At 42.0% G+C, this 11250-nt stretch overlaps 1 protein-coding gene across 2 annotated transcripts; it reads left to right on the top strand.

Annotated features, from left to right (window-relative positions):
- Nucleotides 1-290: 290 nt before the first annotated feature.
- On the top strand, nucleotides 291-10720 carry ccne1 (cyclin E1). Of its 2 annotated transcripts, XM_078210808.1 has the most exons (11): nucleotides 291-778; nucleotides 946-1030; nucleotides 1120-1179; nucleotides 2752-2915; nucleotides 3044-3179; nucleotides 5102-5248; nucleotides 5328-5423; nucleotides 5647-5781; nucleotides 8920-9031; nucleotides 9106-9263; nucleotides 9977-10720. In XM_078210808.1, exons 1-11 carry the CDS (start codon nucleotides 765-767, stop codon nucleotides 10112-10114), a joined length of 1245 nt encoding a protein of 414 aa, XP_078066934.1. In that variant the 5' UTR covers nucleotides 291-764; the 3' UTR covers nucleotides 10115-10720. The 2 variants fall into 2 exon arrangements, with proteins under 2 accessions (XP_078066934.1, XP_078066935.1); XM_078210809.1 differs by lacking the exon at nucleotides 5647-5781.
- The last annotated feature ends 530 nt before the right edge of the window (nucleotides 10721-11250 follow it).

Raw genomic sequence — 11250 nt, 5'->3', positions numbered from 1 at the left:
CCAGTGGAGAGGGGCGGGGACTGGCGGAAGGGGCGGGGCCCTGAAGGGACGGGGCGGGGTTTGTAGTGGGGCAAAGGCTGGTGGTGATTGCATGAGGCTTAGAGCGGAGCGTGGGTTGGCGAGAGGGGGCGGGGCATAGCGAGAGGCGGGGTCTGGCTGTAGGGGGCGGTCTCCGGTGGGATGAGGGCGGGGTCAGTCGGAAGGGGGCGGGGATCACTGGATCACTTCCTGCAAGCCGAGAACGCGCGCTCGACTCCCGCCAGCGATTTAAAGGGAACAGCGCAAGCGCAGTGAGGCGCGGCTGCCCAGCTCTGTGTAGGAGTCGGCACCGGCTGAGAGCGGGAGCCGGCTCCGTGAGGAGTGGCGGCTGAGCGGGTACTAGCAGGGGCCACAGAGCCAAAGTGACAGACAGACACCATAGAAGCGGACAGGGAGAGAGATATAGATACCGGGTGCTCAGCACCAGCTGAGTGTGTGCCGTGCCTACTCTCCCGGTTGAAGAGCCGGCAGCGGGTGGACGGACGCTGAGGGCGGCAGCGCGGCTCCCGGCTTCGGCCATCTTCGGCTGTGCACCGACAGAGAGAGCGGCCGGCCTGGGACCCAGTGTTGTCCCCTCCAGCAGTGATGTGAGAGTGGCCCAGAGCAGCCTCCCCCATCCCGCGCCCAAAGCTGAGGGCAGCTCCTGTGATCAGCAGCCCTAGGAAAGCACAGTAACTGCACCCTGTCCCTTCCGAATCACAGGAACTTTTTAACCCACTCCGAAGATGCCCAGGAAAAGGTAGGTTTTTAACTTTGAGTTGTCCTCAAAGTTATCCTGGCGGCTATTTCTCTTTCGCCTCTTTTCTCCCCCGCCCCCCCCCCTTTTTTTCGAGGCCTAATCCGAAAAAAGTATTTCGCCATTATGAACCCATGTGTATTTCTTTAAGCTGTTTAGTTTTCTTCTAGTGAAATAATAAACCCGTCGACCAAGACCGAAGAAACCAAGGAGATTGTGCTGCGTCCCAGAAAGCGAAAGGCCAATGTTGCCATTGTAAGTGTGTCCCGCCCATCAAATGTGTCATTTGCATTAGCAAGTTTCCCAAATCTCTAAATGTGGTAATCAGTCTCTTCTGATCGTAGTGTTTGCAAGACTTGGATGAAGTTACAGAAATACAGACATCGAAACCATACGAAAAGGAGGTAATTACACGATTTGTGATTTAACACATGTTTTTCACAATGTATAGAACAGTTTGCTATCAAATCAACGTTTTTGAGTTGGTTATGATTTGCCATGCTGCTGCTGCCATTAACTGGATTTCAGTTCTGAACACAATTTACTTATTCCTGCGTACATCTGGGCCTTGATCCTGGAGAATGTGGTATTGGTTTTTGTGGATCACTTAGTTGCCCACCATGGGTCCAAATGTCTATTGTGGAGCCTGGCAAATGGAACTTTCACCAAGACTTTGCACTTCGGGCAACATGGCAGCAAAGTGCATACTGGCTTAATTTACCATGTGTAACTATATTGTTCACACCAAACACAGGCAATCAAGGTATAAATTAGTTTTAATTTTACTTTCCCTCATGTTCTGTGCATTTTGTATCTGGCAAATTTTAACTTGTCCTTCAACTCATACTGTCATCCAATGAACTGTCACTGGTATCATGCTAAAGTGACCAGAATAGCTAACCATTTGACTGAGTTGCTGTTGTTCTCTACTAGTACCCTTCAAGTAGCATTTTATCTAGTTGAGCAGAGTAACTTTGCAGACTTCTTGCTGTTTCTTTTTAACCATTGTTTTCACTTTAGCCTGATCTCCATCCCCAATTTTATCTTCTAACTAAAGGCATGTTCCAACATTGCCTGCCATCCTTGAGTAGTGATTCTTCATGTTATGAACCTAGGTAAAAGGCATCAACGATGGGATGGTGGCATGGAATGTTAATCTTGAAACATTGTCTGCAATACTATGAAAAGTAACTCACCCAAATGCCAGAGTTGAGAACTGTTATTTGACTGCAGGGGCATTACATCCAAATCTGATCCTGTCAACATATTCTGAATGTGAAGTCACAATCAGAAACCTGGCATCAGTTTTGGGACTTTTCTGGTCCTGAAGGCTTTAAAAGCAATTGAATGTCAGATTCAAGCTGCTATTACTGGGACTATACTAATGGCTGGCAGTGAAACTGCTATACTAGTTCTGTTACTGCAGTTAATCCAGAGTCCCCTATACGTCATGCCATTAATCCTGTATACATCTAATTAATGGCATGAGACTGGCCATGATGCTTCTAAAGTATTCTAAAATTCTGCATTGTCTTTTGAGGTGTTGTTCTGATTATAGATACAAAGGTCCTGTTGAGGAAATGTGTATATGATTTAGATGTTCAATGTATCTGCTAATACAAGGTCCTGTTTTGATTTAGGTTAGGGTTAAGCCATCAATAACCTTCCTTGCATAGTAGAGGCAAAAACTCTCATCTAGTTTAAAAGGCATTTGGATATGCATCTCCATTGGTGGAGCTGGGAGGGCTATGGATCAGATGCTGAAAAATGGGATTAGGCTGACTGGCTTGCTTTTTTGGCTGGCGGGGACACAATGGGCCAAGTGGCTTCTTTTCTATGATTGGCCAATTCAACTGAAACTTTATAATTGGGACGGATCTGATTGTGCCAACATTTAAGTGGAATTCAAACCTAGTCTGAGAATTGAAAATGTTGTGGTTCTTTTTTCTAATTTGTGCACCATTGACTAATTGCAGGCTTGCTGGAATACTGTAACCAACTGTACAAGTTCATACAGACACAATACAACATTGCACAAAAATCCAGATGATATAGGTACAACATATTCTAGTTATGTGCAGCACATGTTCAAAATTGTCTTGGTCACTCCAACTAGAGCTTCACCATTGCCAGTACTCTGGTAAGTGCATTTACCCACACTATACTTTACTGTCTTGGGTGTTTATCAAATATGTGTATGCAGCTGTTAAGTAAAATGGAAGCTTTGTATTGGTCAATCGTGGTGATTTCTTTCTTAAATACTAACAGCTGGGGAAATAGTGATGATGTATGGAATATACTTCTGAAGAAGGAACAGTTGTATTTAAAGGACAAAGATGTTTTGCAAAAACATCCACTCTTGCATCCCAAGATGAGGACTATTCTTCTAGACTGGTTAATGGAGGTAAGGACTCATTCATTAATTCAATCTTTACTCTGTGGCTTTTTTTATTAAATTAATATTTGAAATACATTTTGCCTGAAAGGTACTCCAATTCAAATGTGATTTATTGGGATATAGAACATAGAACATAGAAAGCCACAGCACAAACAGGCCCTTCGGCCCACAAGTTGCGCCGATCACATCCCCACCTCTAGGCCTATCTATAGCCCTCAATCCCATTAAATCCCATGTACTCATCCAGAAGTCTCTTAAAAGACCCCAACGAGTTTGCCTCCACCACCACCGACGTCAGCCGATTCCACTCACCCACCACCCTCTGAGTGAAAAACTTACCCCTGACATCTCCTCTGTACCTACCCCCCAGCACCTTAAACCTGTGTCCTCTCGTAGCAACCATTTCAGCCCTTGGAAATAGCCTCTGAGAGTCTACCCTATCCAGACCTCTCAACATCTTGTAAACCTCTATCAGGTCACCTCTCATCCTTCGTCTCTCCAGGGAGAAGAGACCAAGCTCCCTCAACCTATCCTCATAAGGCATGCCCCCCAATCCAGGCAACATCCTTGTAAATCTCCTCTGCACCCTTTCAATGGCTTCAACATCTTTCCTGTAATGAGGTGACCAGAACAGCGCGCAGTACTCCAAGTGGGGTCTAACCAGGGTCCTATAAAGCTGCAGCATTATCTCCCGACTCCTAAACTCAATCCCTCGATTAATGAAGGCCTGTACGCCGTACGCCTTCTTGACCGCATCCTCCACCTGCAAGGCCGATTTAAGAGTCCTATGGACCCGGACCCCAAGGTCCTTCTGATCCTCTACACTGCTAAGAATGGTACCCTTCATATTATACTGCTGCTTCATCCCATTGGATCTGCCAAAATGGATCACCACACACTTATCCGGGTTGAAGTCCATCTGCCACTTCTCCGCCCAGTCTTGCATTCTATCTATGTCTCGCTGCAACTTCTGACATCCCTCCAAACTATCCACAACACCACCTACCTTGGTGTCGTCAGCAAACTTACCAACCCATCCCTCCACTTCCTCATCCAGGTCATTTATGAAAATGACAAACAGCAAGGGTCATGAACAAGTCATTTATTGTTCTCTAGTTGCCCTGAAATTAGCTGGATCACCAGCCTGAATTGCTTGTGATGGCATCAGTTAACATTTTGATCCAGTGAAAGAATATTTTTCAGGACGGTGGTGCAAGCAAATAATCCAAGAATAGCTGCTGGACAATAGGAACATTAATAGGCTATTAACTACTTTGCTACCATTAAATAAGGGGTAGAGAAATTTTCCTGAGTAAAGTTGTGGGTTCAAGTCCACTCAGGATGTGAGTGTGTAATCTACGATGACTCTTCGGTGCAGTACGTTGGGTGGGAATGATGCCATGGAACTGTTCACAGGAATGGTTTTGTGATCCATCTTTGTATCAACCAGATATAAAACAGATTACCTGGTCACCACATTCCCTATCTTACAACATTGGCTGACTGCACCTCAAGTACTTATAGGATATCCCAAAACAGCCAGATAGTGAGTGGTGTGATCCTGTTCTTATCCCCTTTCATATTACTTTTGCCTCTTTAAAGTGTAGATATGTAACTGGTGAAAACCTTTATTATCTAGCGCTGTAATGCTTGTTATAGTGCAGTACTTTGGGTGTTTGAATCAAGAGAGCCTCTATCTTTCTTGCAGTTCTATTGAATGCTGCTTCATAATGGGAACAATAGATTTTGTGGAGGGCTCTAGTTAAGACTATACCTGTCAAGCATTGTATTATTGTGGCTTTAGAAATATCAATTCTGGTTTAGTTCTGTCAGAATGCTTCTATAAATTCAAAAGGTTAAAGGACACATTATTTTAGCCAAACTGAATGTTCTGTCACCTACTGAAATTAACTATTTTCCTATTAAAGGTTTGCGAGGTCTACAAGCTACACAGAGAAACATTTTATTTAGCCCAGGACTACTTTGATAGGTTTATGGCAACACAGCAAAATGTTGTGAAGACACGATTGCAGCTTATTGGTATTTCAGCTTTATTTATTGCTGCAAAACTAGAGGTAGGTGGACAATTATATTCTAGGTGCCTGAATTCTCTTCCATGCAGTTGCAGCACAATTAATAATGGCTTTTTTGCAGGAAATCTACCCACCAAAGCTGCACCAGTTTGCTTATGTGACTGATGGAGCTTGCACAGAAGAAGAAATCCTGAACATGGAACTCGTTGTCCTGAAGGTATTTCATAATGGGCCATGTTGTAAGTTCTGACCGCTTTTACTTTGAATTCTTTATAGATTGAATTAAAATGAAGCAGAATGAGGCTTCCATTCAAAGGTCTTAAGTACAAAGCAGATCAAGTGACCTCATCTGATTGGTATTAAAATATTTTGCAGACAATGCAGATTAATTGGGGGTCTCTTATCAAGATAGTTGATCTGTTGTGTTCAAATTGTTCTAGGCTCTGAAATGGAGTTTGTGCCCAATAACCGTTGTGTCTTGGCTTAACATCTACATGCAAGTTGCATATTTGCAGGAAAACTATGAAATATTGATACCACAGTATCCTCAAGAAATGTTTGTTCAAGTAATGGAGGTAAATTTCAGATATTTTATTATTGATTTGGCTACTTGACAATGTACATTTCTCAATTTGGTTTTGGTCCTTGGTGGTACTTACCAAGATCATAGTAGAATTTTAAACTTTATTTCCTTATGAGCTTGTGATGTAGCAGGTAATTACAAGAAATTTGGGTTTTTGCTGTGCTGTCAAACAATTGATTTATTACTGTCACATGTATTGGCATAGTGAAAATTACTGTTACACACTATGCAGACAAAGTATATCACTCAGTACGTAGGGAAGAAGGAATGAAGAGGGTGCAGAATGTAGAACAAGAGTAGAAGATGAGAGGGTATGCTGGGGACAGCGCACAAGTCACCATACCCCAGTGTCGTGGGTTTTTTAGGATAGGAATGTCATTTAGAACCCTTCAGCCTTGCCTCCTTGATTGTGGCTGTTTTGGCAAGGAGAGTCCTTGCCCCCTTTGGGTATAAACTGGTTCTATATCACATTAAATTATTTGACCACCTCCCAGTGATCGTGCCTGTTCACCTGCAACAGATATTAGTTGTGAATATTGTCTTGTCACATTGACAAGCAATGACTGGTGGGATACCACAGGGATCTCATGATTAATGATTTGGAAGAGGGAACTAAATGTATTGTCTCAATTTGCAGATGGTGCAGGGGTGGGAGGGTGAGGAGGATACAGATGTTTGTGAGATTTGGACAGGTTGAGTGAGTGGGCATATGCATGGCGGAGGCTAAATGTGAGGTTATCCACTTTGCTAGCAATAATAGGAAGATAGATTACTACTTGAATGGATGTAAACGGGTGGATACTCAGACCTTGGTATCCTCAGCCATTGGTTAAAGCAAGCGTGCAGGTACAACAGACACTAAAGACAAATGGTACGTTGGCCTTCATAGAGGGGATTTGAGTATAAGCATAGAGATGTTTTACTGCAAGTAGGGTGTTGGTGAGGCCACAGCTGGAGTATTGTTTGCAGTTTTGATGTCCTTATCTAAGGAAGGATGTCCTTGCTATAGAGGAGTACTGTGATGGCAGGCCTGTTATGAGGGGAGACTAAGTTGGTTAGGATTGACTTGAGAATCTAATAGAAGCTTAAAATTCTAACAGGATAGATTCAGAAAGAATGTTCCTGATGGTGGGGGACTCCAGAACTAGGGATCATAGTTTGATGGTAATGGATAAAACTTTTAGGACTGGGGTGAGAAGAAATTTCTTCACCCAGGGAATGATAAATCTGTGGAATTCACTACCACATATAGCTCTTGGGGCTAAAGGGATCAGTGGAGCATCCAGATATTGAATTTGATGACTAGCCATGATCAAAATGAATGGCAGAGCAGGCTTGAAGGGCCTACTCTTATTTCTAGGTCTACAACTATTCTTTAAATTGTTATACCAGCCTTCAGTGTGTGTTTACAATTTGGTTTGAAGCAATTTCGGCATTAATCACCTCATACTTCACCTCCATGTCATTTTGCATATTTCCCTGTCAACTTGTGTCCTGGCTATCTTGCTACCATGTCATGCCCTCCAAGCCAAATTTGAAACAGCAATTCAATTTGTTCTTGTACTCAGTTAGTTGGAGTACACACCATAACCTGCTCTTCTGTTCCGATCCTTTGGTTACATTTTTCTCCTAGTTTAATTTTACTATATCTTTAGATTTTCCTTCACCTCAAAGCAAAACGTATACTAAAGGGAAGAGAATATACCTCTCTTCCACCTGAGTCTCCTACCACCATTTACTAATTTAGTCTTCATAACATCCCTGTTCCTTCCACGGAATACAAACTATCTTCTCCCTAATTTTCTTATGCCTATACCAATACAAATTGGCAATCCAGAGATTATAACCCTCCAGGTTCTATTAACTACACTCCAAACAAGACCTTTTGTCTCTTCCCACTATGACATAAGCTAGTTCAAGGTATCCATTTCCCTGGCACCAAGTCGGCAATACACGGAACTCTAGATCCTGCTTGTAAAGGATACTATTGGTCCCCTAATTATTGAATCCCCTGCAACTCCAGATTATGCTTCTTCCAACCTCTTCACCAGACAAGTGTCAAGGTCTGCATTCTGGCTGTCTCCAGTTTAAGCCTTGCAGACAACAAGCACATTATCAATTTGAAGATCCATGTGCTCTCTCCCTCTGCCACACTATTTGTTAGAAACTTACATCCTTCTGAAATATGATCCAGACTAGTCCCCTTCCTGTCAGAACATCTCCAATTTGCACTTCAGCTCGGTGGCTGAGCCAGAAATTCAAAACTGATCTACTGAAGATGAACAAAAGCTGGAAAAATTCAGCAGGTCTGACATTTTGGGTTGGTGACCTTTTCATCTGCTCGAGGCAGTCTGTGTCCATTAACTCCCACTTACTGTACTGCAGGGCAGAAACAAGCTTTTCCCTGTACCTTACTCTGGATTTTTGTATATTCATTCTTCTATATACTAATTTGTAACAAAAAACCAAGATGGAATTTTTGTGAACTTGCTGCTTCAAGCTTGCATGAACACAGTGCTAAATGCAAAAATCAACATCTCCACAATTGCATGAAATTCCCAATTCTCCTGTTGCTGTACTGTTCAAACCAGAGTCAAATCAGGCATTTTTTCAAGGAGAAAGAGGAGTCTGTTAGTGTATTGTTGAAATCGGTGGTGGGAAAGGTTAGTCAAGAAATGGTATGGCGTGCACCAGTACTGGAGAAAGGAAAAATACTTAATACCTAGTCATTGATATTTAAAAAACCCTTGGCTCAGTGCTTAAAGTAACCCCCCACTCCACACTATTGCAGGCTCTGTAGGAAATGCTGGGCTCAATGCCCATAAGTCCATGCCTAATTTATTTCACAAAAACAAAACATGCTGGAAAGTCTCAGCAGGTGATGGCATCTGTGGCGAGAGAACAGAGCTAACATTGAGTCTGGATGACCCTTCGTTAAAGTGCAATTTTTCTTTCCCTAGCCTTTTGTACATTGTCCAGCCCAATCCAATGCAACTTCAGCAAGCCTGAGCACAGGATAGTTTATACTGTTCTGCAGACTATATATTTGATTCACTTTACAACAACCAACCTATTCTGCTTTAAGTTGAATTATAAGCTAATGTTAATGGTAAACTATTCCTATCTACAGCTATTGGATCTCTGTATCTTGGATCTCAAGTGTTTGGAGTTCACGTATGGAGTTACAGCAGCTTCAGCTTTGTATCACTTTTCTTCTTCTGAATTAGTTCACAAAGTCTCAGGTAGAGTAATTTTTAAATAAAATGCTCATTTAATAAAACTATTACTGAAATTAACAACCTTGTTTAATGCATAGGATTTGAATGGAGTGAATTAGAAGGATGTGTGAAATGGATGGTTCCATTTGCTATGACCTTGAAAGAAGCGGGAAGTATAAAACCCAAGCATTTGAAAGGTGTCTGTCCAGAGGACTTGCACAATATACAGATGCACTCTAACAGCTTATCATTACTGGTAAGATTCATTTTCTGTGGATACAGATGGTTAAACTAGTTGTCACCTATTTTCTTTAGTAGATATTGCTGCAATTGAATTCCTCTTTCATGCATTAAGCTGATAGTATTGCTTCTCACTGTCAATCTTTATATTCTGGTCATGGCAGATTAAGCATTTCAATTTAATTCTCAACCAAAAAGTTGTAACTGGGCCACCCAAGACTCCTAGTCTTAACTTTGATTCTGGTGGCATCCTCATGTCTGAGTCAGAAGATTCTGGTTTCTAGTTTTACTGACCCTAGTTGCAGTACTGGGTGCTGCACTGTCAGAGGTGACGAATATGGGATCAGTGGCTTAAGGTCACCCCCCCCCCCCCCCCCCCCTGTGAACAGAAGGGGATTCTTGTATCCTGGCTAGATCGATACCATTAACTGATTTGGCTGGTTGTTGTTTGAGACCATGAGCAAATTGTCTTTAGGACCAAAGTATATAGTCACCATTGTAGGGATAAGTGTTTTGTGCTGTATGATTTTCAAGCAGTTAACTTTCATGACAAATGCTGTTCATGCAGACATGAAAGTTATTCTCCTCTAACATTTCAACATGGAGAGTAGATCCACAAAGGAAGGATGTCTTCCTCATCAACAGGAAATACTCTAGGCTTGAATTCATTGTTTACTTGCTTTGGTTACATGAATGGACTAGTTTTGTTTCATTTTTAATCCATTACAGGATAAAGCTCACATGAAGCAAGCACTATTGGAACAAAATAGATGTTCACCTGTACCTTCTGGAATTTTAACCCCACCACAAAGCAGTAAGAAACACAATTCTGGTGTGGGTCCTTATGAACAGCACCTGCAAGCCTGAAACTTGGATGGGATTATGGGTGAATTTCTCTCAAAGTCTGAATGTGACTGTCTTAAATGAACAGAAGTTGGATTTGATTCACATGACCTACCCTTGAATACAGACTATTGTAATTGCATTCCAAAAGTGCCAGTGTCACTTAATTCTGGATGTCAGAACTTTCTCCTGTATAACCTTGTTTTTAATATTGACCCTTTTAAAACTGGTGGACTTTTGCCAAGAACTCCAACCAAATAAGGGGTGCTTTCCAAGTAATCCTAAATGCTGCTAAGGAGGGTGACTCTTGGAAAAGTGAACAGTAAGGTCAAAGTATTGATTTATGGAATTGTTTATTTAAACCTGTTTATTTTAAATAAAAATACTGAGGATAGATTACCCTCCTGTACAATAGAATTTATAACTGAACTGGACTTTTTTTAAGGGTTTCATCACACTCTAAACTACTAAATACTTATCCCTTGCCCTGCAATTCTGAATACAGCTCGTCAGATTCCACCTTTCCTTTGTAGCTTTTGAAAAAGTTGAAAGATGTCAAGTCTCCAGCGGTGGCTTATGTTCCATCTTTGGGTTTTCACATTTCTCCGTGTTGTCTATTTTTGATAAGTAGGTTATATTTTCACTTGTTAGTTGCTGCATCTAGTAGTTGTGATATGAAAATATTTCAGGGAATCGGGTGGAATTCAGATCAAATCTAAATGTCACCATAGTCTGAGGATCATAGACTGCTCTCCCCTTTGAGACAGCGCTGACTGGTGGTGATTTAACCTGAGGGTCACCATAACTCAGGCGAGGGGCTAGATTGAGATGGCTGGTCTTCATGAATACCAGTAATTGAACCCACGCTGTTAGAATTGCTCCGTATCATGAACCAGCCATCCAGCTAACTGACCCCCATTTGAGTTGCAATACTTGGAGGTTGAAAAACAAACACTGAACATGGTACTTATGGATACACACAAACATAATTCTGTGATCCTGTAAAGATGTGAACGCGGTGGTGGGGTCGGTCGAGAAGGCTAAGGGGAGTTAAGAGTCTACACAATTATAATTTGCTTTTATACTCTGTATTTTCACCACCCGTTATTTCCCCCTCAAATTTATCTGTTAAATGTAGACTGGAAGAAAATTGAAGCTTT

Source organism: Mustelus asterias, chromosome 4 (assembly GCF_964213995.1).
Source record: "Mustelus asterias chromosome 4, sMusAst1.hap1.1, whole genome shotgun sequence".
NCBI lineage: Eukaryota > Metazoa > Chordata > Chondrichthyes > Carcharhiniformes > Triakidae > Mustelus > Mustelus asterias.
The sequence above is the reverse complement of the archived record's forward strand: the minus strand, read 5'-3'. Positions and strand labels throughout refer to the sequence as shown.

Bases quoted from the DNA above. Each gene is read 5' to 3' on its own strand.
- ccne1 (XM_078210808.1), top strand. The intron at 5,424-5,646 runs GTATTTCATAAT...AAATTGTTCTAG, and splicing joins TGGAACTCGTTGTCCTGAAG to GCTCTGAAATGGAGTTTGTG. The intron at 9,264-9,976 runs GTAAGATTCATT...AATCCATTACAG, and splicing joins CTAACAGCTTATCATTACTG to GATAAAGCTCACATGAAGCA.